Source organism: Pelophylax lessonae (genome assembly GCF_965119305.1).
Source record: "Pelophylax lessonae genome assembly, chromosome: 4".
Taxonomy (NCBI): domain Eukaryota; kingdom Metazoa; phylum Chordata; class Amphibia; order Anura; family Ranidae; genus Pelophylax; species Pelophylax lessonae.
The window spans coordinates 327,761,595-327,782,100 of NC_138771.1; the positions used below are offsets into that span (position 1 = coordinate 327,761,595).

Sequence of the window (20,506 nt, forward strand, 5' to 3'; positions counted from 1 at the left end):
CAATGCTGGAAATCAGTGCTACCTATCAGTGCCACATACCAGTGCCCATCAGTGCTGCCTTTCAGTGCCGCATATTAGTGCCACCCCATCAGTGCCTGTCAGTGCGGTCTCATCAGTGCAGGAAAAAAAACGTATCTATTTACAAAATTGTATAACAAACAAAAAACTTTTTTCTTTTCCAAACTTTTCGGTCTTTTATTTGTTCAGCAAAGAAGAAAAAACCTTGCGGTGATCAAATACCACCAAAAGAAAGCTCTATTTGTGGGGAAACAATTACATAAATTTGGTTTAGGTACAGTGTTGCATGACCGCGCAATTGTCATTCAAAATGCAACAGCGCTAAAAGCTGAAAATTGGCCTGGGCAGGAAGGGGGTGAAAGTGCCCGTTATTGAAGTGGTTAAGAACCCTCGGTTCAGTGTTGTCAGTGTTTTCAGTGTTGATAGGGGAGTGCCTCCTGCAGCACTAGTGTGTTCTGCCGGTGGGTTGTACCCAAAACAATCATCCTGGCCATACATGGATCAAACTTCGGCCAGTCCCTCGTGAACCAGCCACATTTCAATCCATGTATGGCCAGCTTTGGACAATAGGGTTGATTTACTAAAACTGGAAAATCTGGTGCAGCTCTGCAAAGAAACCAATTAGCTTCCAGGTTTTTTTTTTGTCAAAACTTAATTGAACAAGCTGAAGTTAGAAGCCAATTGGCTACTATGCACAGCTGCACCAGATTTAGCATTTTCCAGTTTTAGTAAATCAACCCCAATGTGCCAAGGTGTTTAACTGACTTAAAAACAAAGCTCCCTGCCATATCCTGCCCATATATTTCTGGTACATCAACAGATATTTTTATGTAATGGCAGCTTGGTTAAAGGGAGAAAACCGGGGGAAATGTCATATCCTGGAGAGATAATGTTAACACACATGCATAAATAATGCTAACAGACATCCATCATCCACCTTACACTAAACAAAACTACTTGGTGGGGTTATTTTATCCTCCTAATCTGTTTTTCCCCCATAAAAACTTACATTTTTAAAATACGCCTCTACTGAAAAGAATAAGGAGCCTGTCATTGCTGCCCATATTCTGAAAATACTACAACATAATTGTCGGGTTGTCTCTGGCTTTAATACCTTTTGAGGAATAGATATAAACAAGCATGTGGATCAAAATCAAGTTAGAACTTTTTACAAACATGCATTCATATCAAAGCCTCAGAAAATAGCTACTGGATTCGATTGACATTGATATCTAGTATGTTTAAATGGGGAGGCTCTATAATACCCTCTATAGTTCATCAAAACAGGTTTCCCTTTATTCTATAGCACAGATACACATACAATAAGAGCTCCGAAAGGAAAGTATGCAGGGTCCTAATAAAACCCCATACGGGCAACGATCTGGTCTGCAATTTACATCTGTCCATGTATTTAATTATTATTTTTCCTCAATCAATATGGGCCTTTCAGACTGTACACATTTGTTATGGCCAGGTATGGTCAAGATCCAGATGATATTTCCAACCACCTTCCATTTTTCTGGCCAGCTTTACAATAGCTAAATACCTATTGGACATAATTTAAGGTATTTCAGCTGAATGCTACAGTAGACCACACTATAGATGAAAAAGACAAACACTGCTTACTGCGGGATGTTATATACTCGGTGGACTTTCCTGGCCCAAGTGGCACAGCCTCCTCATAGTAATCCTCTGGTGGGGGAGTAGTAGGCAGTGGTGGTGGAGGGGCACATGGTGGTGGTGGTGGAGGTGGAGAAGATTGTCTCTCTGTGTCTTTGTATTCATCCTGCATGTCTCGTAAATCCTGCAGGTCACAATCTGAAGAACAAATCCCGGAAATTTGAACAATTAGCACCTTACTTTAGAAATGGCTTCATGACGTGAAAACAACATATTGTCTACAACCTATAAATGTGTAGCACTGGGCTAATGCCAGTCCTGAAGGCTTCCCATAACATTTCATAGAAAACAGGACCATTCATTGTATTTGAGTAAAAGGCAAATCACAAGATTTCCATAAAGATTTAACAAGATGACTCATGCACAATAAAGCTGCTGAGGTTACCAACTGTCACTAAAGCTAAATTGTGTCGGGTGGCTAATTCTAAAGTCTCTAAAATAGGAACGTGTTCTTTTTGGCGAGAATACCTCTCTCCTGAAATTAACTAGAAGAGATAAAACTATTTTAAAGTATATCTAAACCCAAGAGCAAAAGTTTAATATATTGCAGCTTACTAGTCCTTAGATGTAGTTGCTGCATTGTTTTCATCTTTTAGGCGAAGAACATTTTTAGCAAGTACAGAAAATAATTGATGATCTGGCCAGAAATGCATTGTTCTTGTCACTTCCTGTGTGCTGGAGGCAACACAGTGTTACTTTTCTTGAGTAAACTACAAATTCTGTCATCCTGCATGTAATTGGAGATAAGCAAAGGCAGACATGTTTGAAGTACAACATGGGTGGCAACCAGGGCTCTGTGTATAGATACAGTAAAGGGGTGAGCATTGCTACCCAGGGACAGAAAGTGTGTTACTTGCAGGATTACTGTTAGAAAATAAATAAAAATATAATGTATCCACCAGCTCTAGGGATTGGTAAGCTTAAGACGCATCTCTTCTTTACAGCTAGTTGGTGTGTAGCCTATACGTTTTGGAGTAAGTACGCACTTGGCTCAGTTAGGGGGCTGGAAGAGGTTGTGAGAAGAAGAGTCAGCTCCCTGGGCATAAGCACCCAGAAACTCAAAACCAATGTCTCTGCAGATTTTGGGCCTGGTATGTGGTGAGGACCTTCAAGGACCCAACCAAGGATCAAATGACTGGTATCCCATGTAACTCCCTTCTGAAATGTGAGATCGAATAAGCCCTTACATATAGGAAGCCTTTGACCTGAGCTGGTTTGGGTACCCTGGGTCCCAAACACTCTAGCGCCCATGTTCTGTCGACTGTCTGAGAGGGGATTTCCCTTACCTAATCCAAAGAAGTTAGTTTTAAATAGACTTAAATGGAGGTTGCCTGCATTATAATAAAACTTTAAACACCAGGGTACATTCAAGCGATTTGTGTTTGAAAATACCTTACATATGAGTGTTAGTGCCGGTTCACGGTGCGCGGCACGACTTCGGGGGCGACCTGTGAAGTCGCGTGCACCGCGACTTTGGCGCGACTTGCACGGACGTAATATAATGAATGTCTATGCAAGTCGCTCCGATGTCGCCCCGAAGTAGTACAGGAACTTTTTTCTAAGTCGGAGCAACTTGAGTCGCTCCTATTAGAACGGTTGCGGTAGCACACAATGGACCGCGACTTGTCAGGCTGACCAGTCGCCTGAAAAGTCGCGGTAGTGTGAATGGACACTTAGTGAGCTAATAGGTGTTAAACATTGCTACAAAATACATAAGCCCAAAATTCCTACAAAAGCACTTGAAAAAGCTTAAATACGCAGTTCAAAATGCAATATATAGAATTTCCTGTAACATCATTTGCTTTTTAATAACAGGTCTTTGTGAGGCTGGGCACTGAAAATGCTCATTGGGGTTGTAAGTTGTAACAATTGTCTTTAAGCATTCTGCAACAATTACTAAAGACGATGTAAAAAAAAAAAAAAAAAATGCTTCAAGCAGGGATTTTATTCAATTGCCATGATTCACAATGTCTTTGGTGGGAATGGTCACAGAATTAAAAATTCCATTTTTCACGTAAAGTCATTTTACCACCATTTAAAGGAAAAACTATAGTATGCTTGGTGATGTCAAAGAGTTCCTAAAACACCCAAATTCTTTTCTCACTTTAGGCCGGCTATAGACGGTTCTAATCTCAACTGATTCAGGAGGAACAGGCCAAGATTCAATCCATTAAAGGGTAGGGTGATGGCACCAGCCTGCCGGATTTGCTTGAGATTATCGCAAGTGGCTGCTATAGCCAATAGTGATAACCACTGTCTTCCCCCAGCAGGGACATCTTCCCCTGCCCGCCTCCGCCCCCCTGCCAGGAGAAGACAATTTCTCAGCAGGAGGGATTTCCCTGTCAACACTGTCTGTGTTGATGGTGGAATCATGCAAATTTCTTTCCAAGAAATTCGCACCACTTATGGCCTGCCTTACACTCACCATGTACTAGCATAAACAAAATAAATGGTTTATTGATCTAATCAACAAAAGGCAAACATACCGAACTCCTCAAAGAGAGACTCCACAAAGCTGGTGCCATTGTGATAGGCAGCAGTGTTCATATACTGGAAATCCAGGTCATCTCCTGCAAAATAAACAAAAGTAACAAATAAATACATATTTAAAATGTGTTTAACAAGCGTGTTAGGTATACATTTCAATGGTAAAATTTGACTTGTATTCAAAAATTCAAGATCTCCTATGTTATGCGGAAAATTAGAAATGTTAATTGTGCCTGAACAGTAACCCTGACATTTTTACCACTTATCTTGAATTCTTGCTGAAAAATAGCTTCTCTCAGTATGTGAATAAGCCTAGGCTCTTCTGTTCCTACAGTCTTATTGCTGTATATCTGCAGTGTGAGATTTAAAGCGGTAGTAAATCTTGGGAGAAAGGTTAAAAAAGTGCCTCCTTGCAGGTTTAAATCAGAATGTACTAGTATGTACTCTGGGGGGCTGACTGGCAACTTTCGGCTCAGGGGGCAAGTACAATTCAAAGGCCCATGGTGCAGTGACTCAGCCCCCCTCCCGCTTTCCCTCTTGCCGGCCTTCTCCTGACCCCCATTCCAGGCTAAATCTCCACTCCAGGTACTCTCTTACTCACCGGCCGAATTTGGGTTCCCAACCTGGCCAGCAGGGGGCGGTTGGGGGGAGCTTGGACAGCTTATTAGGGCTGGCTGGGGGAGGAGAGTCTCCAGTAGGGCATTGAACTGGCCTCTGCTCAGACACAGTTTACACCATCCATGCTGGGGGGAGGTCTTTGCTCTGTCCAGGTCTTCAACCCACACTAAGTAGGTGAGCGGCAGGGACTTTTTACTTCTCTTCACCAAGAATCCTATAAGCGTGTCTTTGGTAGAAGCAGTGCAGCCTTTTTATGGGGCATGAGAGCGGCCCAGAAGGCAATTGCCCCCCTGCCCCCTGGCCCAGTCTTCCCCTGTATGCACTGCGTACTAGCACATTATGACAGACTTACCTGCAAACAGAGCCCTCCAGCGCTGCAAATGTCATGGTTTACACTTGAACGGGTGGACTGCGGTGACATCATTCCCATGCATGCACAAGGGAATCACATTGCCCTGGCACACAGAGCGGGCCATAAAAGTGGTCTGAACTGCACAATCAGCTGCAGCAATGATCAGTGTGTCCCCACTGTTAGAAGACAACAGCACAGCGGGGAGGATTCCTCGATTCACCTTGAATGTGTAGATAGGCAAATCCATTTTTTGGCTGGCTGATAAAGAAAACACCTCCATCTATGGCCAACTTCAGGAATATGGAGTGAGATTTGGTATTGTCACTACTCTACTGCTCTGATATGTGGACGCCCTGCCTCTACCAAGATGGTGACCTCAACATATGGACACAAGGCATGGCAAGTCAGTAATAGGGAAAAAAAAAATCAGCTGCAGAGACACAACAGGCAATACTGGTCACTAGTATCATCCCCCCCCCCCCCCCCCCACAGTTTAACACAACTTTCTGAGTTAATTTCCCCCTTTAAAGCGTACTGCATCTATGGTCAAGATTTTAAATAAAATATTTATTTCTACATTGTATTTCAGTTATTTCAAGCCTACTCCTAATAATCGGAATGAACTTGAAGTTATGTAGTTACATAGTCAGGTTGAAATAAAAAAATGTAAAAAAAGACACAAGTCCATCTAGTTAAACCAATAAACTTACTTACTAACTTAAATTAAATTCTATGATACATATTCACTATGTGAGTAGGCATTGCTGTGTCACACATTTCACAGAGCCTGCCTTCTGAACCACAGAGGTGCTGGGAGGAGGAGTTTCAGGATGTGTAGTCAGAGGAAACACTGCTTGCAGGCAGCAAGGTACCATGAGATATGTAGTCCTTAGAAATTGAAAGGAAACAGCAGAAGAGAGAAGCTGCAAAGCATGCAGGGAATCCAGAAAGTTGTGGAAAGAGATGGGCAGCAGATAGGCAGAACTCACAACATGAAAGGAGATTTTTCAAGTAATCTTATACTGGATTGTCAAATATAACTGTTCTTTGTATTGGCATTACAATGCTGATGGTCTAAAAAAAAAAAAAAAGTGTATGCTCTGACCATAGAACTCCTTTAACCTCTTCAAGACCAGCCGCTGCAGATATACTGCGGCAGGCTGGCTCTCCTGCGCAAAACCACCATATGGATACGGCGGCTCGCAGGAGCGGGTCTCGGGCGCGCACCTGTGCTGCCAGCGGTGCGATCACTCTGTAGCCCTGCAGCTAAGCAACGGGGACCCGACGATCGCTGCAGGGACTGACAGAAGGCGGTGTGCCGTTGTAAACACGGCACACTGCTCATCTGTCACTGATTGAAACAGGGCTCCTGTGTTCCTGTTATTTCGGAACAGAGGAGTCCTGTTTCCTTCCACCAAGTCTGGCCCCCACACAGTTAGAATCACCCTCTAGGTACACATTTAACCCTTTCATCGCCCCTGGTGTTAACCACTTCCCTGCCAGTGTCATTATTACAGTAACATTGCATATTTTTAGCACTGATTACTGTAGTAATGTCACTGGTCCCCCCAAAAGTGTCAAAAATGTCAGTTAGGGGTCCGATCTGTCCGCCGCAATGTCACAGTCATGCTAAAAATTGCAGATCGACACCATTACTAGTAAAAAAAAATAAATAAATCAAAATGGCAAAAATATCTTTCCCCTCGTTTGTAGACACAATAACTTTTGCGCCCACCAATCAAAATACACTTATTGGGATTTTTTTTTTACCAAAAATATGTGGCAAAATACAAATTGGCCAAAAGTGATGAAAAAAATGTGATTTTAAATTTTTTTTAATTGAAATGTTATACAGCAGAAAGTGAAAAATACTGCTTTTTTTCAAAATTGTCGCTATTTTTTTGTTTATAGCGCAAAATCAAAAAACCACACCGGGGATCAAATACCACCAAAAGAAAGCCCTGTTTGTGGGGAAAAAATGACATCAATTTTATTTGAGTACAGCGTCGCACGACCGCGCAATTGTCAGTTAAAATAACACAGTGCCGAATCGCAAAAAATGGCCTGGTCATTAAGGGGGAAAATCCTTCCGGTCCAGAACTGGTTAAGGATATTGGTCACGAGAACATAATGAAGATACATCAAACCGCTATTGCTCTTATTTTAGGTTTAGGTTGCTCTATTTTCTGCACAATAGACACCTCACATAACTTCACAAAGTACTCCTGTCAGAGAAATATGCAGCTTTTTACAAGCTTTTTTAAAACATTTTAGAAGTGTATTACAAGCATTTTACAGCTTCAGGCATTTTTGTTTAACCGAAAAGCACTAGGGGAGGAGAGGGAGAGGAAATTAGGGGTGGAGAGCTGCTATTTGAGAATCTGACAAGCGTTTTCCTGCTCAATTTATGCATTTATTTTGAAGTCTATGGGGCCAAAAATGCTTGTAATTGCCAAAAAGAAGCTCATGTACTTTTTTTGAGCTTCAGGCATTTTGCTTCAGGCGACAAAATGCTCATATGTGAACAGGGGGCCATTGAAATAAATAGAATTTTGCTTGTTGGGCATTTTGGAGCTTCAGAGTGGAGCGTTTAATAAGCTGAAAATTGCTCAGGTGTGAACAGGGCCTCAGGCCTGCTTTATCTCCACAAAAAGTGCTCTGTATTTATCTACCCTATGTTAACCGCTTGCCGACTGCTCACAGTATATTTACTGCGGCAGTCAGCCCCTCACAGGCAGAGTGACGTAGGTCTACGTCGCTCGCCTGTGAGGCTCCGGGGAGCGAGAGCGCGCCCGCGGAGGCGCGCTCCCGCGCGGTCACGGACCCCCCCGCGTGTGTGACCAGCGGACCCGATGTCCGCCGGTCACTCGGCGATCGGCGGGGGAGAGGGAGAATGTCAGGCAGCTTGTGTAAACAAGCCACCTGTCATTCTCCTCGCTGTAAAAACACTGATCACATGGATCTACTATGTAGATCCGTTGATCAGTGTCCTTACAGCTCAAGCCACAGCCAATCACAGTAGAAAGCACGCCACTAGGGACACACACAGCCCCTCCCTCCCAAATAAAGTTAACCCCTTCACTACCAGTGTATTTTTACAGTAACAGTGCATATATATAGCACTGATTACTGTAGAAATGTCACTGGTAACCCCAAAAGTCTCAAAAATGTCAGTCAAGGGTCCGATCTGTCCGCCCCAATGTCGCAGTACCGCAAAAAAAAAAAAACGCAGATCGCCGCCATTACACGTTAAAAAAAAAAACACCAAAAATGACAGAAATCTTTCCCTTTGTTAGTAAACGCGATAACTTTTGCGCAAACCAATCAAAATACGCTTTTTGCGATTTTTTTTACCAAACATAGGTAGCATAAAACAAATTGGCCGAAATTTTTAAAAAATTTTGATTTTTACATTTTTTTTTGGGGGAATTTCATATAAAAAAATGTGAAAAATATTGTTATTTTTGCAAAATGTACGCTCTTTTTTTGTTTATAGCGCAAAAAGTAAAAATCGCACGGGTGATCAAATACCACCAAAAGAAAGCTCTGTTTGTGGGAAAAAAAGGATGCCAAATTTGTTTAGATACAGCGTCGCACGACCGCGCAATTGTCTGTTAAAGTCACGCAGTGCCGAATCGCAAAATACCCCCTGGTCGTTTAGCAGGAAAATCCTCCGGGGCTTAAGTGGTTAACATAGCTTTATTATAGCAGAAGTTCACTTTTAGATAGATTTTCAAATTATGTATCTCTGTGATCCCTGCTTAAACACACACTAGGCCAGGTCTTGAGTTCCAAATTTTGAGAAAGAACATCATTTGCCAGCTCAAGTGCATACCTTTTTAATAGATTTTTTTTGTCTCATTTATATACTATGCATTTATCCAGGGATAGGAGGGGCAGTGGGGGCAGCATGTAGAGAAATCACTGTCCTCCTTTTTCCTCCTGTAGCTGCAGGAGGAAAATGGAGGAGATTGGTTCCTCTGTATGCTGCCCCCGCCACTCCTCCTATCCAGTTCACTTATGTTCTGCTGTCTCTGGGCCCCTGTGTGCTCCCCTGGTCCCTCCACTACTGTGCTGCCCACACCCCCCCCCCCCACACACACACACACACACTGTGCTCCCTTCACTCTCCTGCCGGCTGCTGCAGGGGATGTGTCACAATAGAGAACCAGGAAGGGGTCGGTAAATGTGTAATTTACCAGCTCCTTCCTTTTCTGAATGGACAGAGTCATAGTCAGTGACACTGTAAAAAAATAAAATTAAATGATAAAAAATACCAAAAAATAAAAACTACTGACATCAGTGGGTGAACTTCCAGGATCGCAAAGGTCACACTTGCGACCGGGTCCTGGCATTTCACCACAGTGGGGAGGCTCCAAGATGGCAGGAAGGGAGTCCACTGCAGAACTTGTGAAAGGGCCCTGCAACGAGAGTAAAGGGGTCCCAGGATCAGTGGGAAGAGCCCCAGGCTTGAAGGTAAGGTCCCCGGCCAAGGGTCCAGGGGGCCCTTCATGGTTTCTTACACCGGGGCCCTGAAGGTTCTCGTTACCCCTCTGCATTTATCTAGCAACCGCTTGTTCAGCGGTTTGACGTTAGGACTTATGTAGTACAAATGGAATATTAACCGCTTGCCGACTGCTCACAGTATATTTACTGCGGCAGTCAGCCCCTCACAGGCAGAGTGACGTAGGTCTACGTCGCTCGCCTGTGAGGCTCTGGGGAGCGAGCGAGCGCCCGCGGAGGCGCGCTCCCGCTCCCGCGCGGTCACGGACCCCCCCGCGCGTGTGACCAGCGGACCCGATGTCCGCCGGTCACTCTGCGATCGTCGGGGGAGAGGGAGAAAGGCAGGCAGCTTGTGTAAACAAGCCACCTGTCATTCTCCTCGCTGTAAAGACACTGATCACTCGGATCTAGTATGTAGATCCGTTGATCAGTGTCCTTACAGCTCAAGCCACAGCCAATCACAGTAGAAAGCACGCCCCTAGGGACACACACAGCCCCTCCCTCCCAAATAAAGTTAACCCCTTCACTACCAGTGTATTTTTACAGTAACAGTGCATATATATAGCACTGATTACTGTAGAAATGTCACTGGTAACCCCAAAAGTGTCAAAAATGTCAGTCAAGGGTCCGATCTGTCCGCCCCAATGTCGCAGTACCGCAAAAAAAAAAATCGCAGATCGCCGCCATTACACGTTAAAAAAAAAAAAAACACCAAAAATGACAGAAATCTTTCCCTTTGTTAGTAAACGCGATAACTTTTGCGCAAACCAATCAAAATACGCTTTTTGCGATTTTTTTTACCAAACATAGGTAGCATAAAACAAATTGGCCGAAAATTTTAAAAAATTTTGATTTTTACATTTTTTTTTGGGGGAATTTCATATAAAAAAATGTGAAAAATATTGTTATTTTTGCAAAATGTACGCTCTTTTTTTGTTTATAGCGCAAAAAGTAAAAAATCGCACGGGTGATCAAATACCACCAAAAGAAAGCTCTGTTTGTGGGAAAAAAAGGACGCCAAATTTGTTTAGATACAGCGTCGCACGACCGCGCAATTGTCTGTTAAAGTCACGCAGTGCCGAATCGCAAAATACCCCCTGGTCGTTTAGCAGGAAAATCCTCCGGGGCTTAAGTGGTTAAAGGAAAAAAAATGTCAAATGAAAATCGCAAGTGAACTGCATTTGTAAATAGTGCTTTTTAAAGTATCAAATCTGAGACGCCCATTATGAGATGGTCAATCACTCATACCTGGAGAAGGCTGTAGCTGTCGCAGGATACTGCATACCGCACTTTGTTTTTCTCTGGTGGTGGCACTGAGAAATTCGTGATCCAGAAGCTTTAGTAACACATTCAATTCTGGCAACAGTTGGTCTAGAACTAGAGGAAAAAACAAGATATTAGCTTATATGATATATTCTGATTTAGAAGCATACTTAGTAACTCAAATGGCCATTAGAAGCCTCTATTCATTGGACTCCATTTTTTAAGGCGTTCTCAAACAATTTGGAACCCAAAGATTATTAGACTTTTCCGAGCAACATGGTGATTTCCTGCTTCTTTGGTTTGGAAAATAACAACATTCTTAAACAACAACAATATAAAACTGGTTATCACCATGTGACATTTTATCCATCATCAATCCGCCAAGAAATATTAGCAGATGAGTTACAAGATAATGTTTTTTTTTTTTTTTATTCTGGAGACCCTATAATGGAAACTGTATTTTTCTTACACATATACTAGGTAACATTGTAATACAATAAAAGATGATAAGGTGCAGCGCTAAGATATAAATAGTGCATAAAATCATTAAAACATCAACATTTAAAATGTATAAAATGCACATAAATGAGCAAAGTTCATAAAGTCCTTAAAAGCTGTTTTCCCATGTGAGAAGGGGAGATTGATAGACCACCACTCCAAACGTGATTCCACCACCACAGATATTACAGCCTCTCACCTCCAGTATTCGACCACTAGGGGTCACAATACTCAACAGCAATATTGGAGACAGCCAGAAGATCAAGGTATCCAGGATTTCAAAAGGATCTCAATGATTCACATATGACAATCCGGAAAAATAAATAGAAAAACGATCTAATGCTCTCAGTATATTAAGGACATTGAAGAAGTCCCGCCCACTGACGTAACACGTACGGGGGGAGGAGTCTGACGTCACCCGCGGCGCTCCGATGCTTGGAACACATGTTTGCATATCTGCCTGCAATCCTGCCTGCATTTTGGCACTGTGACAGTGCCTTACTTGTGAGTGCAAAGTTTTACCTTTACTTTAATAAATGTCCTTAATATACTGAGAGCATTAGATCGTTTTTCTATTTATTTTTCCGGATTGTCATATGTGAATCATTGAGATCCTTTTGAATCCCGGATACCTTGATCTTCTGGCTGTCTCCAATATGGCTGTTGAGTATTGTGACCCCTAGTGGTCGAATACTGGAGGTGAGAGGCTGTAATATCTGTGGTGGTGGAATCACGTTTGGAGTGGTGGTCTATCAATCTCCCCTTCTCACATGGGAAAACAGCTTTTAAGGACTTTATGAACTTTGCTCATTTATGTGCATTTTATACATTTTAAATGTTGATGTTTTAATGATTTTATGCACTATTTATATCTTAGCGCTGCACCTTATCATCTTTTATTGCACATTATAGGCTTTGTTAGGTTTGACCTATTCTGGTGTACAGCTGCTTACCCATCCATTTGATCTTAGCGCTGAATTTTTTATTCTCATTGTGAACATTGTAATACACTCAGCAAAAGTTTGGATAACACTTGATGGAAAAAGCTGCATTAAGCACCATGCAGATCTAATCAAAAGGGAGGTACGTACTCTACATTATCACTGAATGCAGAACTTCACCACCCAAAACAGAATTTTCCATTCTGTGTTAAACATCCTCTTCCAGGTTTTTTCCCAGCTCTGTCAGGGAGACCACCTCTCATACTGGGCACAGCTTTGGATGCCAAGCATAGCATTTCACTTAACATCTGCTGATCCCAGAAAGCTAGGAAGACCCATTGACAAATCAAATTCTACTTATTCCACCCTAATGGTGGCCATACAAGCTTCAATAAATTTGCAATTTATTTTCCAATGGACCTCTCCAAATAAAAATAATTAAGATGCAAAAACGCATTTGATCGATATGGTACACATGGGGAAGTGGATTTAAGGTACGATTATAACTCATGATCATCATTTATCAGTCACATCTCTGTAATCTTAAAATCTGATTGATCGTATACATATTCATGAATACCATATGTTGCTGATTCATGCAACACAGTTGACAATATTTTGCCATGGCCTTATCAACTCAGTTTGGTCCAAGTCCAAATTATTTAGTGGAGGGAGCATTATGATGTGGGGTTGTTTTTCAGGGGCTGGGCTTGGCCCCTTGGTTCCAGTGGAGGGAACTTTTAAGGCATCACCATACCAAGACATTTTGAACAATTTCATGATCTCAACTTTGTGGAAACAGTTTGGGGATGGCCCCTTCCTGTTCCAACATGACTGCGCACCAGTGTACAAAGCAAGGTCCTTAAAGACATGGATGAGTGAGTTTGGGGTGGAGGAACTTGACTGTCCTGAACCGAGTCCTGACCTTAACCCGATAGAACACCTTTGGGATGAATTAGAGCGGACAGCTTTCCCAGAAGAGTTGAAGCTGTTATTGCTGCAAAGGGTGGGCCAACTCAATATTAAACCCTACTGACTAAGACTGGGATGCCATTAAAGTTTGTGTGTGTAAAGGCAGGCGTCCTAATACTTTTGACAATATAGAGATCCTTCTACCATCTATATGAGCACAAAATTACATGAAAGCGCAGTCTTTCCTAACATGTACATACTATTTTAGATCATATTGTTTGTTGCAGAGCACTGATGAATTTACATTTTATACTCCTTAGTTTATGTGAAATTAAATAATGACGGAGATTTGTCTTTCACAGTGGAATCTGCCTGATTTAAAATGTTAAACACCACAGTTACTAAATATACTGTACAAGTGTTAACACTAAACCAATATATACAGTAAAGATTGCATTTAAAAACTGATGGGGCTCTTCTTAAACCACATCTTCCATCCTAGCCTTATAATACTAGAACATATATTTGAGCACCCATACACTGGCTCAGTCTAGTTTAATAATTGTTAAGCATTTGGCACCTTTACTACATTAGCACCTTTACTACACTGCTGGTAGACACAAACATACCAGTGCTAAGCCAATTCCCCATGAGTACACAAAAAACATAATAACCACAAAACCTGCTGCGGAACGCCCATAGTAGGTGGCCCAGGGTTATCTTATTTGTGTGGGAACACTTAAAAAGGTTATGGTGAGGATTACATTCCATAATGAAAAACAGAACTGAAAAGAGTAGATACATTTTCACAAAAAAGGGAACATTGGAAGTAAGGGCATATCTCAAGAGCAGGTGGAATGTGTGCAATGTGTGCAATGTGAATGGTCCTAAGTATTGGAGAAATAATGCAGAGACAGGCATGGCTATTTGCTTTATCTCAGCTGTTTACAGAGGCTGAACATCAAGGCTGGGGTCATTATATGACTAATAATGCAATCATGGCGTAGACTACTTACACATCACATACCACCCAAGTACAAAGCGGTAACTGTCTGCATGTGTTACATCTGGCAATGTCTTTTATCTATAGTCTCTTTCTGAATTAATGTTATCAGATTCACATATCAGTATAAACAGGTACAGCAAAAGGTTAACACATTACGTAAAATGGTAAGTTCATCCACCACTTTTCTATCACTTGACCCTTCCTTTTAGATTGTAAGCTCTAACAAGCCCTCTAATACCCCTTGTATTGTATTATATCAGTACGGTCTCTCTCTATTTTGTAACACATGGTACAAACTGTTGGCACTATATAAAAAAAGCCCCTATTCCCACATTCGAGGTGAATAGGGGAATTCTACTACCTGTTGTCGATATAGTGGGGTCACGGGAGACCTAAGCATCTTACTGCAGGCCCATATATGTTTGAGATTGGCTGTCTTCTAGCATGTGGTGTTGGATATACGGTATTTCACCTGTATTGATGTGTGATGTGGTAGACTACTTGTGTACAGCTGGGAGCCCTAATGCATTCCCGGCTAAGTAACACATTTTGGGAACCCGCAGTATTTGATGCAAAACTGCAACATATCCAACAAATTTTTGCCCCTTCTCTTGTTGACATCTGTGAAGTATATACAGACAACAAAAGCCCTGAAGAAATGGAATATTCACATCGCGAAACATGTTGGCATATTTTTCACTTTACCCGTTATACACTATTGATATCCTTTTTATGTGTAATATTTTAGGGGCTCTTTCTTGCCCTGGATACAGTATGACTATGTTTATGATCTTGGATGTTTAATAAATATATTTTTGTACATTTTAAATGAGACGACTGTGTTGCAATTAGATACCCTTTGGGAATTACCATTTAAAAGCCCACTTTTTATGGGGTAAAATCCACCGTCCCCCCTTTTCTTTCTTGACAATTCTATTAATGTGTTCTTATAGTTGGAGACTTCCCAGCTGCCAGAATACACTATTCATCGCAGCAGGCGATAGGCTGGTCAATCCACCAATTGACTTCTGTTCAACTACAGTGCCCATACATGGATCAATATTCAGCTGGTCCCTGCTTAACTGGCCAAATTTCGATCCATGTATAGGCGGCTTTAATCCTATAGAATAAATAAATAACTAAAAATAAAAATTAAAGTGACATTGAGGTGTAAAAAAAAAATTGGTAACAAAGAGGTATACAGACTATATAGAAATGCTTTTATAGAAATTGTAAAAAAGTGGCATATGGCCTACAAAATATAATAAAAAAAAAAAAGAAGAGGAATACAAGCTACTATATATAAAAATGGTAAAGTGGCATACATACTATGCAATGTAAAGATGGTAACAAATATGTGTACAAGCTATGTATAAATGGTTATAAAGTGCCATGCTAACTATATAAAAACAGTAACAAAGTGGCATACAGGATGTATAAAAATTATAACAGAGTAATATAAAAGAGAACTTTATACAACTGGTAACAAATTGGCATATGGGCTACAAAAAAAAAGTAACAAAATAGCATCAAGTGAAATAAATAAAATAAAAAGTATATATACAGTATCTCACAAAAGTGAGTACACCCCTCAAATTTTTGCAAATATTTTATTATATCTTTTATTGTGACAACACTGAAGAAATGACACTTTGCTACAATGTAAAGTAGTGAGTGTACAGCTTGTATAACAGTGTAAATTTGCTGTCCGCTCAAAACAACAACACACAGTCATTAATGTCTAAACTGCTGGCAATAAAAGGGAGTACACTCCTAAGTGAAAATGTCTAAATTGGGCCCAAAGTGTCAATATTTTGTGTGGCCACCATTATTTTCAAGCACTGCCTTAACCCTCTTGGGCATGGAGTTCACCAGAGCTTCTCAGGTTGCCACTGGAGTCCTCTTCCACTCTTCCATGATGACATCACAGAGCTGGTGGATGTTAGAGACCTTGCGCTCCTCCACCTTCCGTTTGAGAATGCCCCATAGATGCTCAATAGGGTTTAGGTCTGGAGACATGTTTGGCCAGTCCATCACCTTTACCCTCAGCTTCTTTAGCAAGGCAGTGGTTCTCTTGGAGGTGTGTTTGGGGTCGTTATGTTATGTTGGAATACTGCCCAGTCTCTGAAGGAAGGGGATCATGCTCTGCTTCAGTATGTTACAGTACATGTTGCCGTTGGAATTCATGGTTCCCTTAATGAACTGTATCTCCCCAGTGCCGGCAGCACTTGTGCAGCCCCAGAATTGAAACACATTTCTAACCTAACATTTCTATTTAGTCAGTCATTCCCCTTATAGAGAGAAAAGACCTTTGAGTGCTTGTTGGACACAGAAATGAAATCCTCTGATTCAGCCAATAATGTTTATAACCTGTAAATAAGTCTACTGTTTCTCAGGGGTTCGGCTTTGTGCTGCACTTTGACAATGTTGCAGTTGTCTTCCCTGGGAGGGCATCCTGTAGAGCAGGGGTGTCAAACTCTATGTCATCATGGGCCACATCAGCATTATCATTGCCCTCAAAGGGCCAAACTAGATGGCCAGAGCACCCCAATCCCCCTTACATCAGATGTTAAGATTTCCCCCACCATCCCATACATTACAGAAAAGTATTTTACTTTAAAATCCTGGCTGCCTTAAGCTTTGTAGAATTTCAATGAATCATGAAATGCTTGCCAGTTTAGGATGTCTATCTTGTGTTTTGTATAACAACTAAATCTATATATATAATGAACTAGCTAAGGAAGTGTCTAATATCCCCTTTTTCTGACGCGGCTATTTACACCTTCTTATGGAATGTTACAGAAAGGAAGAGAAGATGGTATTAGAGGAAGAACTAAGTTTACACAACATGATACAAGGTATGGATAGTGATAGCAGCAGAGTAATGGAAGTCTGAGAACTACAACAAAGGAGTGTAAGTATCAAGCTGGTTCAGCAGGAACCTCTGCCTGTTCAAAAGAAGCCAGCCTAATGACCGGCTTCTGCCAAAGTGTTTTGCTAAAAAATGAAGGGGCAAAGGGGATACATTTGAACAGCAGCATTGTTAATCTGGGGGGGGAATGGGGTGTTAGATGTACCAGCCATTACTTGTAAAAAAAAAAAAAAATCCATAAATCTATCTTATTTTTTGTAGACGCTACAACTTTTATGCAAACCAATCAATATACGCTTATTGGGATTTTTTTCTTTTACCAAAAATATGTAGCAGAATACATATTGATGATAAATGATAAAGAAATTGCCATATCGCAAAAACTGGCCTGATCATGAAGGAGGGTAAATCTTCCGGAGCTGAAGTGGTTAAAGTGATTGAGTGGTTAAACGATCACCTTGTAAAACAACCCATTCAGTTTAAAATAGAAATGAAAAGAAAAAACATTTTTGTATAGATATAAAAATACATTATAAATACCTTTTTTTATAAGTGATCACATACCCTCTGTTCTTAACTGCATAGGAGCTGGGGGGGGGGGGGGAGAAGCAGCAGCACAGTGAGCTTCCCAGTGCAGGGGCATGTTAGAACAACTCTGATCATTGGAGGAGAGCACACTGAGTTCCCAACATAGCTAGAGAACTGACCACGATGTGCTCTCCTGCTTAGTGTGGTAAGTTTTTTTTACAGGAAAGCAGAGGGGCTGGGAGGAACACCAGGGATTTCACATAAAGGAAGCAATACAAAGAACAGGAGACTTTCTCATACAAGTACATGGTACAGCAGGCACATATCAGGAATATAAAGTGTCGGGGTAACAGACGCTTTAAATACACTAATAGGCAAGGGAATCTCCTGAATATTCTCAAATGGAGGTTTCTTGAGAACCGAAAGTACTAAATTTAAATCCCATGGCAGCAAAAGAGACCGTACAAGTGGAGCCACATGTCGAACCCCCTGAATGAAGGTACGAACTAAAGAGTGCATGGCTAGGGGTCGCTGAAAGAAGATTGCCAGGGCAGACACCTGGCCCTTGATGGTACTCAAGGCCAACTTCTGATCCAAGCCCTGTTGAAAAAAGGTTAAGATCCTAGCCACAGAAAAGGATCGAGGATGAGCGCCAATCGACTCACACCAAGAAATGTACGCTTTCCACATACGATGGTATATCTTGCTGGAAGACAACTTCCTCGCCTTCACCATAGTAGGGATCACTGATCCAGACAGACCTCTATACCTCAGTATCTGGCTTTCAATAGCCAAGCCATTAAAACCAGTGACTGTAAAGCAGGATGTTAGATCAGCTCTTGGGACAATTGGTCTTCTCTGAGAGGAAGCCCCCAAGGGATGTTTATGGCCACCAGACTGATTGGAAGATCCTCGCCCTTGATTCCTCGCAGGAATTGTGGATGAAGTGTGAGCCGAGGATGATACTGGCCTTACCATGACCCTTGGACGCCTGTGGCATCTGTCAGAGAAACCCCTGATCTCGCCACAAACCTCATTATCCTCCTGTACAGCCAAACCTGCTAAAGGAGCTACATGTAGGACTGTACAAACAGAACGGTCTTGAAGGTGGACACCACCAGACTCAGAACCAGTATGCAAAATGGGAGAGAGTACTATCTGTGTGACAGCAGCTGCTGAATCACAGCCTGTGGCTCCTGAAGTTTGTCCAGAGGAAGGACCACCCTGGTCCGAATAAGAATCAGACCTAGGTAAATCAATTCATTGGACAGGATTGGGGGGGGGGGGGAACCTTAGGTAGCTTGGACATCACCTGAACCTATGCAGGAATTAAATCCACACAAGGAGATTTAGGACCTAAAAAAACTTGAAAAAGGACAAGCTTTATCCCCTTTCTGGGTACCGCCAAAAGAATAATTTTGTGGATCCCCTTGACACTCATGAAGGAAGTCCACGAGGCCGGAAACCAGTGAAGATGTCCCCCCACTCCAAAAATGGGTGAGGGCGGACCCTCATGCTGAATGGGGTCTTGTCTGCGGGGCCGGAGAAGCTAGCTCTAGGCTTACCAGACCAAGGATGCTTGGAACCTCCTGGGGAAGATTTGAAAGATCTATTTCTCTTATTCTCAGTCCCAGAAGCACAAAATAATTTTCTATGTGCTGAGAAGTATGGCCCTGTCTGCGATGAGGCTCCTTCCTTTTCCTATACTATGGCAGGAAGGTACACTCCCCCCCCTACCCCCCATGATACTCTTAATGATGTCATTCAGGGTAGCCCCAAACAGGCAATCGCCTTGAAAGGGCAGATCAATGAGAGCTTTCTTTGAGGCTTGGTCTGCAGACCAATTCTTAAGCCACAGCACGCGCCTAATCACCACCGCTAAAACAGAAAGTTTGGACAGCACAGGAGCTATATCCAAAGCTGCATCACAAATAAACTGCAGCCCATGGACCAACTGGTCTGCTAAATCAACATAAGCAACGGGGACCTGCTTACCCCCCAGGCCCTGGCGCAAAAGCTTGGTCCATTCAGTTAGGGTCTGAGACACCAGGGCTGAGGCAAAGACTGGCCGCAATGTCGAACCAGCCATATGAAAACATGCTGCGTGCCACAGCCTCCGCTTTCCTGTCAGCCAGGTCCTTAAAATGAAAATTGAAGGAGCCAGGCAAGAAAATGCTGGTCAAACAGCAGCTGTATCAAAATGCAGCCCCTGCTCAAGCATTCTGCAACAGCTGACACTGCAAATTGTGCATCCATGCTGTTTGGCAAGGACAGTGGGAATCAATAGAATGAGGTTGAACAAGACAAATTTTATGGTGTATAGTTATTTAGTGCAAGTCAACACTAGCCACTGTAGAAGTCAAAACCCACCTTAACTTATTGACATCTTTACCATACAAAAGCACAATTGCCACATAGAATACGTTCAATCCTTTTGTTGTCATATTGCTGTTAATATTACACCCCCAGATCCATTTGATAGTGAGAATCAGGTCGCAGCAGCGAATTAAAAAGCGCTGGTAGACGCACTTATCACTTCAGTGTATGAGTATTGAATAATGGAGGATGCGGCTGATGTAGCCATGGACGTGGCTGTGTCGTTTGGTTCGCATAAGTCACCTCGTACTCCAAAGGTGTTTCCTTATTTGCCTTATTTTGACAGGTTTTCGTGTAAGGAATGGTAACAACCAAAACTACCCTTTTGTGGTCCCCAAACGTTTTGCTGTACGTTACCCTTTTGTGGAGTCACTTTTAAAAAAGTGGACTATTCCACCAGTAGTGGACTCTCCTGTTTCCAGGTTAATAAAAACCTACCATGCTCCCAGTAG

At 42.1% G+C, this 20,506-nt stretch overlaps 1 protein-coding gene across 1 annotated transcript in view; it reads right to left on the reverse strand.

Moving 5' to 3' along the window:
* The window catches only part of AFAP1L1 (actin filament associated protein 1 like 1), a 140,230-nt gene that overhangs the window by 43,038 nt on the left and 76,686 nt on the right, over positions 1–20,506 (reverse strand). Inside the window, exons 2-4 of the mRNA XM_082255915.1 lie at positions 10,907–11,035; positions 4,185–4,268; positions 1,645–1,836 (exon numbers count right to left, since the gene is read on the reverse strand). Coding sequence (XP_082112041.1) covers positions 1,645–1,836; positions 4,185–4,268; positions 10,907–11,035 — 405 coding nt within the window. The remainder of the gene's footprint in view (positions 1–1,644; positions 1,837–4,184; positions 4,269–10,906; positions 11,036–20,506) is intronic.